Raw genomic sequence first — 20,814 nt, forward strand, 5'->3', positions numbered from 1 at the left:
ATGATGACCTACTGAACTCATTACTCAATAATTAACATTCACCACATCTACAACTCAGTACTTTTGAAGTGGCTTTCATGGTTCAAATTCAGTGAAAGCACTGGCTTCTTCCTTAATCCACCCCTCTCAATTTCTACCCCTGATCTCTTTAGTATCCCACTTTAGAGCTGTTTACCATTTTTCCATTGTGATCTTTTGAATGCTTTTGTTTTTAACCTTTCCTTTTTTTCCCCTTCTTTCATCTATTATGTACTTTCTGAAACATGGCTCCTTACTGATAACCCAACTTTCCTGACCATCCTTTCTAATTCTTCGGAGATATATTTCCCTTTAACTCACTAGTCTTAGTGAGAGAATTGCAGTGTCCTATAGATCAGCAGATAACAGCTATAAGAATTGATTGTATGACAAATACATATGGAGTGAACCTCAAAATAGAAGTTACTGAGTGATAATGGTAGAGGGAGAGACTAGAAGTACCCCCTTATTTTGTGATCACTCTTGCCCTCGCAAGCTTCAGCCTTGAATTATTCTCACCATCCACTGCTGTAATAGGCCAGAATTCTGGAGTATACTTGAAAGAAGGTATTAACTCAGTGGAACTGATAAGACAATGATTATTTAACATGTTGATTAATAGTTCTCTAGTTCAGTACATGTACTTAGTACTTAATATAGTTCTACAAGATTGACACCTATGATAATGTAATTATAATAGAATATATAAGAGCTAACAAGGACTGGACCAGAGACATTCACTCCATCTCCCACAGGCTGACCTGCTTTCTTCTGAGGTCCTCCACTGAGACCAAGGTCCATCTGAAGGGCCTTCAGAAAGTTAGTCCGAGCTCCAGACAAGGAGACAGACTGTGTAGGAGACAATAAAGAATTTGGACTTTATCCCTGGCTATTCTCATGGTGATTACTCAGCTGAAACGAAAGGCTGTCCAAAGACTTCCAGAAAGCTAACCAGAACACTGCCTTCATTTCTACTCAAATGCCATTGAATAAAGTTGGATAAAATTATGTTGACTGAGCCCATCACAGATTTATTATACAGAATCCCAACTAGTCCCTCACTCTGACTAAGCAATCATTTTACATCTCCCTAATTGATTTACTATCCCACTTACCACAATGATTTTTCCAGACTTTTTCCCATCTTCCTCCCCCTATTCTTATAGTTAAGGAGTTATAGTTAACTATACATTTTATATACATAGTTATAGTTATATAATTATAAACAAATTTGTAGTAAATTATAGTTAAGAACCTTGCCTTGAGTCCATTTGTAGAGATTTTCTTCACTTTCCCTCCTCATTTCAGATGCTTTCTTCATCCCTCTCTCACACATGAAGGAGATAGTTTTGCCAAGGAGATATCCTCTACATTTGTCTTCTTTAACATATTGCCCTCTCTATCATCTCTATTCTTACCAATCCTTAATCACTTCCTGTCTTTTGGCTACTTCCTTATGCCTACAAACACATCCATTAAAAAAAAAAAAAACTCTTGCTTACTTATTTATCATTTATCCCATCTAGCTATCATATTCTTCCTTTTTTTGATGACTGTCAAAAAATGATACCTTCACTTCCTTTCCTTTCACTTGTTTCTTAATTCTCAGACTTCTGGTTTCAAACCTCATCATTCAACTGAAACTATCTCCAAAGTTACCAGTGATCTCATACTCTTTCCCACCTTTATCCTTCTTGACTTCTCTTCAGTCTTTGAGTGAATATTCTTCTCCTTGGTAGTCTCCTCTCTAGGTTTATTGCTCTCTTTTGGTTCTCCAACCTAACTACTCCTCTGTCTCCTTTACTGGATCTTTATTCAAATCATACTTTTAATGAGTGTCCCAAAAGACTCTGTCTTGGGCCTCCTTTTCTTCTATATTGTTATGCTTCGTGTTGGAATCAGCTTCTATATCATTATGCTTGATTTGATTTTCAGATTTAAGTATATAACACTAACCTTCCTCCAGTCTTCTAGACTATAGCTCTGGCTGTTTCTTTGAACTGAGTATCTTAAAGACATCTTAAAATCCACATATTCACAAGTGAACTTATTATCTTCTTCCACACACACAAGTTCTCCCCACTTAGCTATTACTGTTGAGTTACTTTACTTCTTCACTTGGTGATTTCATCAGCTCCCATGGATTTAATTATGCTATTGATATTCAAATTCACATATTCTGTCCTAATTTCTGAGCTGACTTTCAATCTTTCTCCTTCAACTGCCTTTTAGACATTTCAAACTGTATTTCCAAAGTATATGTAACTTGGTATCTCCAAAATTGAATTCCATACTTTACCCCCGATATCCTTTTTCTGTCCCACCATCCCTATTACTGTCAAGGCATCTCTCTCCTCCCAGATCCCCGGACTCAAAATCTAACCTCAATACTTTTTTAAAAAAATTATTTTATAGCTTTTTATTTACACGATATATGCATGGGTATTTTTTTCAGCATTGACAATTGCAAAACCTTTTGTTCCAACTTTTCCCCTCTTTCCTCCCACCCCTTCCCCCAGATGACAGGGTGGCCAATACATGTTAAATATGTTGAAGTATAAGTCTAACCTCAATTCTTCACTCTTTCTCACTTCTTCTAGACAAACCAATAGGCCTGTCAATTTCACCTTTGCAACAACTTTCAAATATTCCTCATTCTGTCCTCTGATACTATCCTTATCACCTCACATATGGACTATCGAAATAGGCTGTTGGTGGGTCTGCCTGTTTTAAGTCACTTCCTACTCTAATCTATCCTCCAGTCGTCTACCAAAATGATTTTCCTAAAAGGCAGGTCTAATATATCCTACCCCGTCTATGCTCAGTAAACTCTATTGTCTCCCTTTTTTCTTTAGAATAAAATATAAAATATATGTTTGGCATTCAGAATCCTTATACCTTATATTCTTCTATACATAGCTTCCTCTTTGCTCCAGACATTTCTAAAATTGCTCTTAACTTGGCTGTCCCAGTTGCTCGGAATTTTCTTCCTTCTCAACTCCCCCAACTTACTTCTCTGCCTTCCTTAAATCTTAAATTCCTAAAAATCTTTTATAAGAACTTTTTCCTAACCCCTTTAATTCTAACTCATTCCCTCTTTTAATTACTTCTTGTTTATACTATATGTAGCTTATTTGTTAACTTGTTTCCCCCATTAGACTGTGAGTTTCTTGAGGACATGGACTATCTTTTACTTCTTTTTGTATTCCCGGCACTTAGCATAGTTTGGGGTACATAGTAAATGCTTAATAAATGATTATTGAATAATAAGGGCTCCATAATCCTTCCATTTACCTGTTCAGACTATCTGCATGTCATCATGAACTCCTTATCCTCTTTCAGCCAAACATATAGAATCAGTTCCCAAGTCCAGTTAATTCTCCCTTTGTGATATCGCTCCATATCTTTGATACTTCTACCACTCTGGTACAGACTTTCATCACTTCAAGCTCAAACTATGACAATAATCTGCTGTTAAATCTCCCTGCTTCAAGTTTCCTCCTCTCAACTATCAAAGTGATCTTAGAGTTCAGGCATGATCATGTCACTTCCAGCCTCCCTCCCTTTTAACAAACTTCTGTGGTTCTCCATTGAAATTCTGTTTTTTAAAAGTCCTTCATAACCTGGTTCCCTTTTGCCTTTCTAGGCTTCTTGAATTTTTCTCCTCTTAACATACTCTACAATCCAGTGATTCTGGCTTCCTTTCTATTACTCAAAAAGACACTCCCATCTCTCAATTACATTCATTATCACTGGTTGTTTCTCATGTCTGGAATTCTCTCCCTCCCTATCTCTGACTCCTAACTTTCCTCGTTTCCTTCAAATATTAGCTAGTAATCTTGTTTTCTGAAAGAAGCCTTTATTGGCTTCTTTTAGACAAAAAGTATTAGCATTAAGAGGGAACAACAATGTATTAGACAGAAAGTTAATACTTTCTGTCTAAAATTATCTCTAGTTTATACTGTGAATATTTTCTTTATACACAGCTGTTTGCATGTTTTCTCTCCTATCAGATTTTGATATTCTTGAGAGCAATTTTTTTTTGCTTTGTTTTTGAACTTTCTTTGAAAGATCTTCGAAGAGCAGTGCTTGGAAAGTAGTAATTACTTAATAAATGTTTTTAAACTTGGTTTGAACCTAGAAGGTTATGGTTTTCTTACAGTTGAGATTACCAGTTTCCAGGACAAAGATGGTTTTCCATTTGGAAGAAGAGGGGAGAATTCTAGCTATTAGACATTTAGAGAGTTGATGTTAACAGAAGCATCTACCTATATATAAGCAAAATTGGTCTCTTTCATTGCTTTGTATTCTCTAGCTTTATTTTCTTGGGACTCTATAATGTTCCCAAAGAGTAGCACAAAGAAAGAGAAAATGGTCATTGTGTTCTTGACATTTCATGTAGTTAATGCTGAGTAGTGACCAGCAGAATTTCTAAAATTTTGATCCAAATATCCTTCTCAATATTCTTCAGATCTGCTGGGATGATGATTAAAACGAAGAGAGACTAGAACAATATTTTCTCTTTTTTCATTGTTTTGATTGTTATTTCTGAATAAAGGTATCTGTATGTTAATTTTCACATTTGATGTTTTAAAGCCATTAGGGCTTTCTTTTTCTCATTATCACACCCCTCTTATATTCTGAAGTGGAAAAGCACCCCAAATGGGACCATGAAAAACATAATATTGAATCTTTGTAGTTAGAAGTTTATTACTAGTTCTTCATTCCCTAATACAGACGGTATTTTTACACCCCAAGATGTGCTGTCCTGAAAAACCTAAGACTTTTTCAACTTGATAAAGAAATACTGCTTATTGCTGTCTGGTAATGACACCTTTAGAATGATAACTTTTTGCCTCCTGTTTAGAATAGAAATTCCTTTACTATGACAAATGTATCAAAAAATATTTTGATGTCTCTCTCTCTTCTTTCTATAAATATATGGCCCTGAAACCACTCATTCTCACCTATTCTGGTGGTGTTCAGTCACTAGTCTTAAATTTTCATTATTTTGACTGCCTTGTGTTTTCTCTCACCTGGGCACTTTATTTGGAGGCTCCCCAGTGAGATAGTCTTTGGCTCTGTTTCAACAGCCAGTCCCTTTCCCTAGGGGATGGCCACTAAGAAACATTCCTCGGCCTCAGACATCAGTAATCCACTTTTGTGGACCAAGAAAGGAGACATAAATTTAACTCAATTGGTTTTGAGCATTCTGGGAACCAGTTTAATTCTGGGTGAGTACTCAAGAAGAGTAGGTGGTTATGCTGGATGCAGCAATAGTAATGCCTACCGGTCTCCACAGGTCGCTGTCAGAATGCCCTGGCTGGTTGGTTGTCTCTTGTGTTCTAGAATTGTTTGTCTACTGTCTCTATGTGTTTAAGTGTACTTGTGTCTACCTGGTTCTATGTGCCAGTGGCACAACTCTGGTTCTGAGTGCCTTTTGGCAGTATATGGTTCTTTGGGCATTCTCTGTGAAGGCAGAGAAATGCACCAAACTGAGACTTGGAAACCTAAAAAGCTCCTTTTGGATTCTGGGAGGGAAGACTCTTGTGCTGCAACAACTTCCCTCAAGGCTATTCTAAGGTTTCTGAATAGCCCCTAGTCTGTATATATTAAATGTTTTGTTTAATGTTGTAATTGTGCCCCTATGTCTGTGTGATTTTTGTTCTATGTGATTTGTCTGTCTGTTGTGTTGATTTAAAGAGCTCTGTTAAGTTTTAAGAACAATGATTAAGAAATTTGGCAATTGGTTATTGCCATGTTGCAACTATGTTTGGTATAAAATTTTCTTTTTGTGATTTTAAACTTTTTAATCTGTTGTACTAATTTGTAAGTAAAAGAACAAAAAAAAAAAACTTGACTATTTTAAGCTGGTGGGGAAGTTTTCCTTGAAAAGCAGGTTTTCAAAGCCTGCTAGAGAGGAGTAACAGCAATAAAACCTTATCTGCCTCACGCCACCTGGGAAAAAGAATTTTATGCTAATGGCCTTGAAACACTCAGGCAGAAGAAAGAAAAACTTTAAAAAAAAAACTATTTGGTTTGCTTCTGAAACATTGGGTAATTTGTTTACAATATGGGTTATGTTTGCTGGACATGTGGGTTTTATAGAATTATTTAGCTATTTAATGTATTGTGAATCTTAAAACTTCTGAAGGGAAAAGGAAAGGAAAATGATGGTAATTTATGAAAGATTGATTTGGAGGAGCAGTTGTAGGTTTGAAGGGTTTTAGGAGTGAGGAAAGAGAAGAGGTGGGGGTAAGAGAAACGGCAGAGGATCTTTTGTCTTCAAAGGTAAAGATTCAACTCACCCCCCCCCCACACACACACACACATTGCTTTTGCTACTTTAGCAATGGAGCATCTAGTAGAAGGGTTGTTAAAATGTGCTTATAGTATGTAGCTGAGGGAAAGAGAAAAAGGAAGGGTTTTAATGGAAGGATTTCTGTTGGGGAAGCTTGAGTGGGAACAGGAGGCAGCCTTTTGTGCAGATTTAGCTCACCTTCCTTTCCCCTTCCCCTCCACCCCCTCACTGTGTTCCAGCCTTTTTTATCAAGTTGAAGCCGGCTGACAGGAGTAACTGTGATTTTAAAGAAATAGCCTACAATTTGTTTTGTTGTTTTTTTTTTTTGCATACATAATGATTTCCTTGGTTAAGGAATATAGTCATAAATGTGATCTATAATTTGGTAAAGTTATTTTTAAAAGTTTAATTGATGTTTTAAAGAATCTTTCAGATTCTTTTATGTGGTATTAGGATATTCTGTATAAGTTTTAATTGATTATATGCCCATCATTTAAAGGATTTCTGAAAATAATAGTTTTTTCTTTGTCCTTTTGAAAATGTTTCTTTTATAGGCAATATGTAATTTGGAATTTTTCTTTTTTTCTTTTTTATTTAATAGCCTTTTATTTACAAGTTATATTCATGGGTAACTTTACAGCATTAACAATTGCCAAACCTCTTGTTCCAATTTGGAATTTTTCTATGCATTAGGTATTTTAAAGCAAAATGATTTGTATGATGTTTGACTTATGACACTGCTTACTTAGATATGAAAGATGAGTTGCGAACTTACTGGGATAAATGTCTTACTATTATCAATATAAGGTCATGTAAATACCTGTTTGGGATCTATCTGAAACTTTGTTCAACGGGATTTGTTATTGGAGGTAAAATTTGTTGGGCTTGTAATTAATATTTATAGGGAGTTTTTAAGCTTCACCCTCTGATGGTTAGTGGGACAATTACCTGGAGTATAACTGGGGTAAGGATACTTTGTCCTGTGTTCCTGTATGTGCTGAAGGATCAGTTTTTATATTATATTATAGTCATATTTCTGCATTTTTTTTCTCCTCCTGTGCCTAATAGGAGCCAATGGTCAGTAGAATTTGTTAATGCAATTCAATTATGTCATACCTTGCTGTTTCAAATCTGATTATATGTAATCATTATATCCTAAATACTTAGGCAAATGAATGTTTAGCCTGGTCATCTATCTGTTACTAGACATTTGTGTCAGAAGATATCCAGGTTTTTAAAGGTTTCTAAATGATGAGAGGACAATTAACAGTGGTCTGTGAAACCTAACTGCTATTTTTATTGGGACTACAGCTGACAGGTGTTTGGCTGTCTTGTGAGACAAGCATGTTTCTTTGCATGGACAGCTGCTGGCCGGTCTATTTTGGCCTCCCCACATCTTGCAGCAGTCCTTGTGGACCAGTCTTTCTATCTCAGACTATCTTTGCCCCTTATCAGTATGAAGCAGTTTTTGAATGAGATGCTTTGCCCCCTCCCCCGATAGAATGATATGGAGAATTGGAAAATGGTTGATGAATGACTGTTAAACCCTGAATGGGTCATTTATTACTGTGTGTTGAGATTGGGATGGAAATTGTTAAAATTGTGTAACTTCTGCTATTATGTTTGAATGATTTTTGGGAAACCCTACTGTGATATGCATAGGAATTCACTCTTGGGATTTATATGTGGGATGATTATTTGACAGTTTATTTGCTTTTTTTTTTTTTTTTTTGGATGATTTCATTTGCCTGAGAGAAAAAGGGAGGGAAGAAGAGATAGGAAACTGGGGAAACTGGAAGAATGGGAACCCTTAGTTTCCTGTCCACTTTGCCCTAGGTACTTCTGCTCACCCCCTATCTCACTAGTTCAGACAGAATTAGAAGTCCTTTAAACAGTCCTTTTTCATTTTTACTACTTGCTTAAACCTACTGGAATGTGGCTGCTGGTTATGCTTTAACTTTGAAACCCCCTATTCTATTGGAGTTGCCCAGGCAGACTCAAGTGGTTGGCACTTTTTTTTTTTGAAACAACCAGAAATCAGGCACCTTGGGACTTGGCAGTCTCCAGACCTGTAACCCCAGGTTCTTAATTGGTATCTCAGCATTCTCAAAAGACATTTCAGGCCTCTAAAGTTTGGAGTTTGCCTGCCTTGATGGTCTAACTGTGCATACTCTCATAGCCCTGCTCAGAAATCTGTATCCTGGGTGGGGACAGGTGGAGCTACTCCAAGCCTTCTCCCCTGGAGTGAGTTGCCCTTCTGAGTGGGCAGCACAACTGTCTTGAGCCCTGCTGCTCTATAAGCAGAGGCTGAGTTAAATGCTCAAATGGCTGCAGACTACCTAACACAGTGAACTGTCCATCTCAAACTGGATTCTTTGGCTGAGATGGTGCTCCATCTGTCATACTACAACAGAGAGCCTTTGTACTGCTGTTAACTCTGGGGGGTGTCAGAGAGAGACTTGCCCTTGCCACATAAGTCCTTGCATTTTTCTACTTCTGTTTTGGTTTATCTGCCTCAAATAGGGTCGGTCAACATTATAGTTCTGGGACCTTCCAGGTATCTAGGGGAAGGTAATTCAATGATTGGAACTGTTGTGCCACAATTCCCTAAATGGCCCTACCTCAGTTTCCCTGAATTGTTCTGCCTCAGTTGCCCTGTTTGCAAACCCCCCTCCTGTTCATTAAGATTGATATAACTTAGGGCTAGTTACTTGTAAATGTGCCAACTCCAGATAAGGGGGAGTTCAGCAAAACCTATGGGCAACCGACCCTCCTATGGACCTCATGATCCTACTGGCCCAGCTGATGGCCAGGGCTGGTGGCGCCCTTCAGAAGGTCATGTGATTCTTCCAAAAGCCTTGAGCTAACCTTTTGTTTCAAAACTGCATTCTCTAACTCACTTAGGAGGGACTCCTTATATGATCTGCTTTGCCATTTCTTTTTCTTGCCTGGAATGGAATCCCTCACTGAAACTGCTGCCCACCAATGCCTGACCTGTGCCAAGGTGAACCCTGCCCATCCTCCCACTGTCCCTGCTCTGCGTCCCCAAAGACTCACACCCGACAAACACTGGGAAGTCAATTTCACGGGCATGGAGACCAAGTTCAAGGACATTGTTTTCTTTTGCTTTTTGTTGACACCTTCTCAAGTTGGCCCAAAGCCTTTCCTGTAAAATCTGAATCTGCTTTGGTTGTAGCCAAGAAACTTGTGACTGAAATTATCTCCTGGTTCGGACCCCCTTTCTCCCTTGGGTCTGACAATGGCCCAGCTTTTGTTTCTGTTGTTGTTCAATCCCTGGCACAGGCCCTCGGGTTCAAGTGGTGCCTGCACTGTGCCTATGGACCAGAGTGAGAGTCAGGTAGAAGGCAAAAACAGGACACTTAAGGAGCACATTTCTAAGCCCCCGTTGGGAACTGGGTAGGAGCATATTTAGTGCTCCACCCCCATCCTTCCCCACATGGGGCAAGATGGCTCTTATGATGTTACTAATGATTCCCTTTTCAAGTCCCTACAGGCTCTCCAGGACACCCGGGCAGCGGTCAGAGCTCTTTATTGCACCTCTGCCTAGCCTCCCCAACCCCAGCTTGCTGAACCAGACCTCCAACTGGGTGATTAGATCCTGACCAGAAAATTTCCTCATGGCTCTGCATGGAAACTCTGATGGACTGGCCCACACCAGGCCATCCTCTTTAATCCCTCAGCAGTGAAGGTGGCCCACCATAAGGCTTGGATCCATCATTCACATGTGAAGCCTTGCCCTGCTCCCAATGTGCCTGCAGGACCCAACTCAGGAAGATGGTGTTTTCATCTTATCCCCTTTTATGGCTTGATCTTCTCTCTTGTTTCCCCCACCCTTTTGGGGAAGCCCAGCCACTATTATCCCCATAGATATGTGTGGAACCTAATGAAAACTACTGGGGGGGGGGGCGGGGGATGGAGGCCTGAAATGAGACTTATGGGCAGCCATGGTTCTATCTGTACCTATGTCAGCTCTTGGGAAGGATCTGGGGTATCAAGTTTTATGTGGCAGGAAGAGATTTGGGAACCCTGGGCACAATCTAAAGAAGGACCCTTTCGAAGGAAAATATTCCCATAGGCCCTGATGCAGTTATTAATCCCCTTCATTTACCTCTGAGACCAGCCATGACCACATCTCGTCTGGAGGGGGAGACTATGACAACACCTCCTCAGTCTCCACTCCCCAGAGGACTGCTGTTTCCCTATGAGACCTTTATGTCAGCACCTGCAGATAAACTTGACCAGCCCCACCCTTGCCACAAGCTGTTGGTGCTGCCTGGACCTGTCCCCCACCCCCATTTTGTGGGCATAGACACTACCTGGGGGACAGAAGCCCACTCCATCCAGAATCTTTCACTCTTGGCCGAGAATCTGCCCCCAGAATGCATTGCCCATGTTCCCAGGTTAAGTTTGGGAGAGGTGCAGGGTGAGGCACGGTGCATCAAATTGGAAGGTTATAATCTGGAGTGCTCCCCATACAAAAAGCACTGTGTAGTTACCAAGGTTCCCTCATAAAAAAAAAAAATACCATAAACTCTCTAATACAGACCCCAACAGGGTCCTATCTTTGCATGTACCATGGGATTAACCCCTTTTATCAGTGAATTCACTTTGGCCTTGGAAGACTCCCCGGAGCTTTGCCTGCTTGTGTACATGCTCCCTCAGGTCTATCTGTATTCTGAAGAAGGGGCTGAAGGACATTTTGATCTGTTAGATAAGGCAAGGAGGGCTGCTCCTACTCTTGTCCTTCTTCTAGTAGGACTAGGAATAGCAGACTCCTGCTGTTGGGCTGTTGGGACCACTGCCCTTATCCATGGGGACAGCCAGCTGTTAGCCTTCCCAGGTGGACCAGAATTTAAAGGATCTGGAAAATCACATATCCTTCTTGGAGAACTCCCTAAACTCCTTGGCAGAGGTGGTCCTTCAGAATCATCAGGGCCTAGATATACTTCATCTTAAGCAAGGAGGGATACATATGGCCCTTGGGGCAGCTTGCTGTTTCTATGCTAACAACTCTGGGGTAATAAGAGAGTCCCTCTCTGCAGTTAGACAGCGGATCAAGGGGGCTCAATGCCAATCAATGTCTTGGTACCAGTCACTTTTCAATTGCTCCCCCTGGATAACCTCTCTTGTGACTTCCCTGATAGGCCCCCTTACCCTATTTCTGCAGGATCTACTGATTGCCCCTTGTTTGATTGTTTAACTACATATATCAGGAAGAGGATTCAGGCAGTTAAGTTGTTTGTTGCCAGGGTCACTTACTCTCCCCTGACCTCTGATGAATCTAGTCTCTGATGGTCTCAAGAAAAGGGGGGAGTGAAGTGGAAAAGTACCCCAAATGGGACCATGAGAAATATAATCTTGAATCTTTGTAGTTAGAAGTTTATTACTAGTTTTTCATTCCCTAATGCAGATGGTATTTTTATACCCCCAGATATGCTGTCCTGAAAAACCTAAGACCCTGACAACTTGGTAAACTAAAAGAAATACTGCTTATTGCTGTCTGGGAATGACACCCTTAGAGTGATAACTTTTTGCCTCCTGTTTAGAATAGAAATTCCTTTATTATGACAAATGTATCAAGAAACATTTTGATGTCTCTCTCTTCTTTCTATAAATATATGGTCCTGAGACCCACTCATTTGCTGACTCCCCTGTTCTGGTGGGATTCAGTGGCTAGCTAGCAATAAACACTCTTAACTTTTCATTATTTTGGCTGCCCTGTGTTTACTCTCACCTGGGCACTTCAAGTCCATCTCCATTCCTTGTCTAGATATAAATTAATCTCCATTCGCTTTATTTTAATTTAGCACCTTCCATTCTTTCAGATAAGTTTTCTTTCTCAATTGTTAATTCTAATGAATTTATAATCCTTACACAGTATTTCTACCAATTCAGGACAATAAATATTTATTAATCATGTATTATGTTTAGGACACTGGTGATAATTATGGTGGTAATTGTGGTGGTCGGGATACAAAGATGAAAAATGAAACAGTTTCTGACCTCAATGAGCATACAAATGTGCTTTTTTATTTCTTTGAGTTTTGGAGATTTGGTATATAAATTAGTGGTCTTTTCTTTCATGTCCATCTCTTTATTATGCCTTTTTGGGGGGAGGGAGTTCTTGGGAAAGGTGCTAGAGTAGCATGACATTTCCTTCTCCAGCTCATTTTACAGATTTACTGAGCCAAACAGGATAAAATGACTTGTCCAGGATCATGCAGCTAGTAAATAGCTGAGATCAAATTTGAATTCAGATCTTCTTGTCTCCAGGCCCATTGCTCTATCCACTACACCACCTAGCTGCCCTATCTGTATATGTACATCTGCATATGTATTATGATATTTTATATCCTCATATATGCACATATATATTTATAACATACAGACACATTGTATATACATATGTGAATGTGTGTATATATGCAGTATATACATGTATATACATATATAGAAAGAAATAGTATAAGAACCAGCATCAGGAAATCTCTGTATTATTATGAGCAAGACATTTAACCTGTCAGTGTCTGGGTTTTTTCATTTACAAAATAAAAGTGATACTTACACTACCTTTATAAATCTCCCAAAAAAATCTACACTGGCAATGGTGAGGTATGATGGTTTTGAAAAGATTGCCAAATCTTGAGAAAGAAAAATGAGAGAAAGTAAAGGAGAGGCGAATAATGAATTGAATAGCTGATCCTGCCAGCTAAGTGTATCAAAGTACACTTTTGCTACCTTGCACAAGGTAGCATTCTCTCAAGAGACTTAAATAGCATTTATATTTTTTATTTTATAATTTTATATTTAATACAATTTAAGGAATGGCAAAAGGTATACATTCTCTATGTGTGTGTATGTGTGTGTACACATGTGCACACATATATCTCTCTATATAAAATGTATATGTATATAAATAAAATATTATATATATATATATATATATATATATATATATATATATGTATACCCCAAAATGGGAGCAGCCAGGTGATTCAGTCAATGGAGCACCAGGCTGGAATCAGAAAGATCTTGATTCAGTTCTGGTCTCTAGCAACCTGGGCAAGACACTTAATCCCCGATTACCTCAGTTCCATCTGTCAAAGGGAGAAATAATGGAGAAGGAAATAGCAAACTACTTCAGTATCTTTGCCAGGAATAACCCATGGAAAAGGAAAAGGTCCAGACCTCAATACAACTAAACAATGAAAACAAATACACATAGATAGAAATGTTATATATCTACTTTGAACTTAACACATAAAAAATGAAAATGGAAAGTAGAACAGAGAAAGAGAATTATATGTGAAATTATGAATTTCTATTGTATACAGGTCACTTAAAAATTATTAATAAACATTTATTAAGCAGCTAAGTGCTGGGGACACACAAAAAAATAAAAAGATATTCTTTGCCCTTAGGAAGCTTATATTTTAATGGAGACAAATATATACAAAATAAACTGTATACAAGATAAGTAGGAAATAATTAGCAGAAGGAAGGCACTTTTAATTCTAGATGGAACTAAAAGAAAACCAGTGGAGGAGGGAGAACATTAAAGGCATGGGAGACAATCAGAGAAAAATACTTGGAGCTAAAAGATGGAGTGTCTTGCTGGAAGAATAGCAAAGAGGCCAGAATTACTATGTCAAGAATCATATCGTGTGGAATAATGTGTAGAAGACTAGAATGTGTGTTTGGGGGGGGAGGGTAGGTTTAAAGAGCTTTGAATGCCAAATAGAATGTTTTATATCCTGAAAGTGAAAAAGAGTGACTGGACTTTATTGAATAGAGGGGTGATATAGACTTTAATGAAAACCACTTTGTTTCCTTCTGAATGTCTATTCTCCTCTGTGGGGAGAAAAATACTTCGTTTATCTTCTTTTTCTTTTTAATTAGCAATTCTAGCCATACCCTTCCCTGAAAATCCCTGCTTCCAATGGAAAAAAAAAAAACATAATCCTTACAACAAATAAGCAAAGTCATGCAAAACGAATTGCTTTGTTAGCAATTTGCTATGTTTAAAAATATCTAAAATCTTCAATTCATTATCGTCTGTCAGTAAGCGAGTAGTCATTGGTGTTGAAGTAATGTGTTATCATGGCATTGATCAGAATTTTAAGTCTTTCAAAATTATTTTTCTTTCCAGTGTTACCATAATAAATTGTCTTCCTTGTTTTGCTCACTTTATTCTGTATAATTTTATGAGTCTTCTCAAATTTTGTGTGGTACAATATTATTCTGTTAATTTCAAATATCATATATGAAATTATTCCCTAATTGATAGACAATTTCCTTCTTTGTTATAACAAAGAGTTACTATAAATATTTTTGTGCATATGGTCCCTTATTCTTTTTCTCTGATCTTTTTGGGATAAATATGTAGGAGTGATATAACTGGATCAGAGAGTATAGATAGTTTACTGTCTCTTTGTATGGAGTTCTAAAGTATTTTCCACCCTTTTAACAACTATCATTTTCCTTTTTATGTCCTTTTTGCTGATTTTCTAGTTCTCTGGAAAAGTATTCCTAGCATATGTTAATTTCAACATTGAAAATAAACATATGTATATGTACACATATACAATACAATCTCCTTCCCACTGACCTAGTATTTTTTTCCCCTAAAAACAAAATAAATGATGTTTGAATTTTCTCAATTTTTTTTTTTTTTAGATTTGGACACCAGGGTAGGAAGACAATTGAAAAATATTTCCTGAGCAAGAAAGTCACCAGGTCAATAATGGAAAAAATCAGAGAGGACATTACACAAGTTCCCATTTTTGGAGAAGAGTGTGAAATGGAAAGCAAATTAGGGAGGCAGGAGCAAAACCCTGCAGGCAAGATTCAGAAAAAATCCTTTTCCAAAAAGAAAGGTTTCAGGCAATTGACAGTAACCAAAAATATAATGCCAAATGAAGAAAGAGATGATAAATGTAATGAAATTAGGAAAAAGTTCACACTGAAGTCAAAACTTATTACTCATCAGAGAGTTCATATAGGAGAGAAATCTAGTAGTTTTGACACATCTGGAATAAACTACAAACAACATTCAGAATTAGTTAAATGTCAAAAAATGTGTTCAGGGAAGAAAACTTACAAGTGTAATGATTGTGAGAAAATCTTTAGTGACCGCTCAAACTTTATTCGTCATCAGAGAATTCACACAGGAGAGAAACCCTATAAATGTAAGGAATGTGGAAAAGCTTTCAGCCAGAGCTCATCCCTTATCGAACATCAAAGAACTCATACTGGAGAGAAACCATATAAATGTAATGAATGTGGGAAATCATTCACTGTGAGTTCATCTCTTACTCAGCATCAGAGAATTCATACTGGAGAGAAACCCTATAAATGTAATGAATGTGGAAAAGCTTTCAGTGATTGTTCATCCTTTACTCAACATCAGAGAATTCATACTGGAGAGAAACCTTATAAGTGCAATGAATGTGGGAAAGCCTTTAGTGATTTCTCATCCCTCACTCAACATCAGAGAATTCATACTGGAGAGAAACCCTATAAGTGTAATGATTGTGGTAAGGCTTTTAGTCGTAGTACACACCTAACTCAACATCAGAGAACTCATACTGGAGAAAAACCTTATGAATGCAATGAATGTGGAAAAGCCTTCACTGCACACTCAACTTTTACTCAACATCAGAGAATTCATACTGGAGAGAAACCCTATGAATGCAGTGAATGTGGGAAGGCTTTTCCTGAAAGCTCATCACTTACAAAACATCAGCGAGTTCATACTGGAGAGAAGCCCTATGAATGCAGTGATTGTGGGAAAGCCTTTAGCCAGAGCACACATCTTATTCAGCATCATAGAATTCATACTGGAGAGAAGCCCTATAAATGTAACGAATGTGGAAAAGCCTTTGGTAATAGCTCAGTCCTGCTCCGACACCAGCAACTTCATACCATAGAATAATCCTGTTAATATAAAAATTTTGGAAAGGAAGTTTTTCATCATTTGTCCTAATTTTCCATTCACATACTTGCTGTTTATGGCATTTACTTCTAGGCCTGTTGCTTGGATTTCAGTCCCATCACTAAACCTAATAAAAAGCCTCCTAACTGGAATAGGTATATCAGAAACAAGATCTCTTTATTAGTGTGTCTGTCTCTCTCACACATGTATGTGTATGTATGTATGTATATATGTATAATATGTATGTATATGTGTGTGTGTGTGTGTGTGTGTGTGTATACAACTGCCTGCTTACAGGGATTCTGGTATTATTTTTATTACTATCTGTGTATACCTTAATTTTTACTCATGTATTTGGTTCCTACCCTAATGATCTTCCCTGATCTCAGATGTCCTGAGATATATACCCTCATATATGTTTATCTATCTGCTTTCTAATGCAGTGTTTTACTTTCAATTAGAATATCTGGTCTCTAATATTTTTAACAAATCCCTTAATTTTCTTGGCTTCCTATTATTTTCTCTTTATGTTATGTTACTATTGTAAATACTACAATCACTAGCCATGATTCAGGAGGTGTATCTTTTCTTCCAACTGTTGTCTCATCATTTCTATAGCCAATTGAGATCTATAGCTGCTGTGCTAGTTATGGTTGCTCATGAATCTCTGTACAGATTATTTATAGACTCCTTAAGGATCTAACAGTGGTGAGTATAGACTAGAAGAGCATCTCTAAACAGGAAATTTCAAAAGCAATAAATAAAAATTAAGAGGCAGATTTAGACTTGGTGTCAAATTTACTAATAATTAGCACTGTACCAAAGTCTAATTGGCTCCCTAAAAAGATGATGGGTTTGCCCCTCACTTGATGTCTTTAAGCAAAGCAAAAAAAGCAAAAAAAAAAAAAATAACTACTTATTGGATATGTTAGAGGGAATTCTTAGTCAGATGTGGGTTGAAATAGAAGACCTTTGAGGTTCCTTCTAAGTCAGTGATTCTATAATTTTTTGAATAGGTACTTAATAAATCTATACTGGCTTATTAAGGACCTAATATTAGTCCTATCCTATGTGATGTGTATAAGAGTGTGCTTTATAAATTTGAGGGTTTTCTTACAATGATTTACTTCCTCTTACATACTTGGCTTTCAGTTAAAGTGAGGTGATGGTAGTGTTTTGGTACATGGCTTCAGGGTCTACATCATTATATCCAGATCCCTTTTGAAATGATTAAAACTTAAATAGTATTCTTTTCTGTTAAAGTATTATTATTATTAAAATAGGATCAAATTTTGCACTTTTGTTTTAATTGGTATAGGAAACTCACAGGTGAGGAACTTCTCCCAATTCAAGTTGGCATTTTTTATTGCAGCTTAGTTTTGGAAAGTTGCCTAGGACACTGAGAAGTTAAGTGATTTTCTCAGGTTCACACAGCTAGTCTTTGTCAAAAGTATGACTTGAACTCTGGTTTTCCTGGTTTTGAACCTGGCTTTTTATTTACATGACATAATTTTTTTTTAACATAACTGTTAGAACAGTGAACCATTAACTTTAAAGAATAAGATATGCCACTTGAAAAATATATAGTAATTTGTAAAAGGTAGTAGCTTCCTCATTGATCTTAATCTGTTCTCAGTCCTACAGACTAAAGTAGAACCAAATGAAACAGCTTAAACATCTTTCATTAGCTTTATATAAAAAATCCCCAGGGTCCATTTCCCTCTGACTTTTTTTAGGAACCCATTTGTCCATTTCCATTTGGTATTTGTTCTGCACATCACATATACACAATATGAAACTGAGCTTTTTGATCAGTTCTAATTCAAAGCATTGATTAGAAAACAGCTTTCTATTGAAAGTATTGGAGTTACCAAGATATTAGCCAGGTCAAGATATATTTTAATAGAACATAACATTTCAAAATCAGTGTAGGATGATTTCTCTATAGAAAACTTTGATATATTCTAAATCATGGTAGGTATCTTAAATTTTACTTTTTCCCCTCTATTACTAAAGTGCTGGATTTTAAACCATTTGATGATCACTGTTATTCTGAACATCAGTTAAACCTCTGCCTAATGTTCCCATGGATTTGGACCCATTAAATACTTAGACGTCCCAACATCAAGGGAGGGTGTAGCTAGCTCCAACTAGAACTTGTATATCCTTGGAATGCTTTTAAGGTTCTCAACCCTGTTTAACTATGAGTCGTACAGGGTTGAAACTTTAGTTTCTTTAACCACTTCTGCTGAAAGATCTAGACCCTAGACTTTATCTCTACTGAAGTCAGAAGTCTACTGCTTTATGGGTGGAAGCAATTCTTTTCAATGAGACAAATACTGCCATTTTCATCAATGAATTTGTTTTTACTGTGGTAAAGTATTACTGTAAATCATCTGGAGATTTAGGGATTTTTAGAATCTAGGGAAAAGGGAAATGGGAAATAATATCAGCAGTCATCAAGATAGCCAGGTAGCACAAAGTGCTAGTTTTGGAGTCAGGAATACTTGAGTTCAAATTGTGCCTTAGTAGATTTGTAACCTCATACAGGACATTTAATATTTCTTAGCCTCAGCTTCCTCAGCTGAAAAATAGTGATAACAGCACACCTCAATCGTATGTTTTATGTATCCATTTACTACAATATGACACTCTATTTCTCCTATCACCATGACATAAATTGACAGAACTTGAGGTCTGAAGAAAGAATAAATTTCACAATTTTTGTTCTGGTACCCTAGGTAATCATAGCAATGACAACAGACATTTACATGGTGTTTTAAGGTTTGCAAAGTAGTTCACATATATTTCACTTTATTCTCATAATTAATATGTGTAGCAAGTTCTGTGGCCCTTATCTTTTCAGTCCTAGATCATAAAAGAAAATCCTTTGTGAATATCAACTAGAGATCTTCAGATACATCATGACATTAGCCTATAGAAGTCCTCCAAATTATTAATCCTTTTGTGATGTAGGTATTAATTTTTAATATGATTTCATTTCTATAAAGTATATTTGGGAAGTTGGAGGGAGACACTATTGTGTCATTTATCTGAAGTTGTATCCCCCTAGGAATGATCTTCAGCCTTGTAATCTATATGTATGGTTCTGCTGTGAAATTTTTTTAAAGCCTTCTAGGTAGGTGAGAGTCAAGAAATCAACAAAGTTATTTAAAAAAAAAAAAAAAAAAAAAAGGAACCCCTGGAAGAATTTGTACTTCAGAACTGGGGGAAAAGAGCTCATAATGTTAAACTGGGAAAAATATATCTCACCTATCTTTTTAAATTGACTGAAAACAGATGTTTTGTAAATATATGAGAGAACTGATCTTAGTTGCAAGAATTTGTAGTATGAGGCTTTGGAGGCTGCAAGGGAAATGTTTTTGGCCTAGTCTATTAACATGGGGTTCTTTTGGTCCATTGCAAAACCTTCTGTCTGTCTAGCTTGAAGAATTATGAAAAGTGACTCAAACTAAAGATGCACATTGCCCAGATCAGCCCAGAATTTGCTTCACAAATGGAATCATTCTAGATCTCCCAAGCCAGTAGATTTGAGATGGAACCAAAGCTAAATGAAGTATATTGGGGGGAGTTAATATTCATCATGGTAGCTGCCTACTATTTCACTCACCACCACAAGGTGGAAGGCAGCTGAATTGTAGGGACAAACTCTGCCCTGGGGACATTCCCAGGACTGTGTCTAAAAATAATAGTTTTATCCATGGAGTGCTTATTTTCATGTTCTTCATGTTTTTTGCTTGGGGGACCCATTCATATGCTTTTTGGGATCTGTTTATAGTAGTATGAAAAGCAGGAATATCCCCATTTTAGTATAAAAGCTAATGGAAATCTATAAGGCTAAGGGTAAAGAAAGGGTGCCCATGGGACTAGTAAAAAGCAAACTATAGAAAGTGAAATACAGAAATCATATATTTTAGCCTCATTTTATAAGTGAAACTCAGGCCCAGAGGCCATAATCAAATAGGTGATTCAGAGGTTCTAATTTGTCATGCTCATTGGAATCACTAGTTAGTCTGAGACTTGTAAACCATTGTCAATTTGCATTTTTCCAAGAGTCAGGCTTTCCACTTTTGCTGTTTCTCTCCCTTTTCTTCTAAATTTGTATGAGGGTCAAGTACTTCAAGGGTGTGAAAAACCACAGAATAGTCATTTTGGGGGAAAAAAGATAAAGATAGGTTATTTAAAATGACCTAATCTTTTCTCCCAAACTCCCTTCTGCCATCTAGGCTCCAAATCCCAACCTTATCTTTGAATTCTCTCATTATCTACATTTAATCATTAGCTAAACCTTTTGAAGTTTTTAAAATGTGTTTTCTTTATGGTCTTAAAAATATTTTAAACCAAAAACGCCATTTATATAGCAGAACACAAGAATGATTCTGTATGAAACTGAATTTTCATTTAATACTGCTTGCTTAAAGTACATAATAAATTCTATACATTACTTTCAAAACTGACCTATTTGTGCTTCCTTTTGAACTTTGTTTTCTTCTGCGTACTTTTAAGCATACAAAACTCA

The 20,814-nt window shown here is 37.1% G+C and overlaps 1 protein-coding gene across 2 annotated transcripts in view; it reads left to right on the plus strand.

Moving 5' to 3' along the window:
- Positions 1 to 19,469, plus strand: part of ZNF286A (zinc finger protein 286A) — a 31,509-nt gene extending 12,040 nt beyond the window's left edge. For both annotated transcript variants that reach the window (XM_031968447.1, XM_031968446.1), the window contains exon 2: positions 15,017 to 19,469. In XM_031968447.1, the coding sequence (XP_031824307.1) occupies positions 15,084 to 16,274 (1,191 nt within the window). In that variant the 5' untranslated portion in view covers positions 15,017 to 15,083 and the 3' untranslated portion in view covers positions 16,275 to 19,469. The remainder of the gene's footprint in view (positions 1 to 15,016) is intronic.
- The last annotated feature ends 1,345 nt before the right edge of the window (positions 19,470 to 20,814 follow it).

This window comes from Sarcophilus harrisii, chromosome 4, assembly GCF_902635505.1.
Source record: "Sarcophilus harrisii chromosome 4, mSarHar1.11, whole genome shotgun sequence".
Taxonomy (NCBI): domain Eukaryota; kingdom Metazoa; phylum Chordata; class Mammalia; order Dasyuromorphia; family Dasyuridae; genus Sarcophilus; species Sarcophilus harrisii.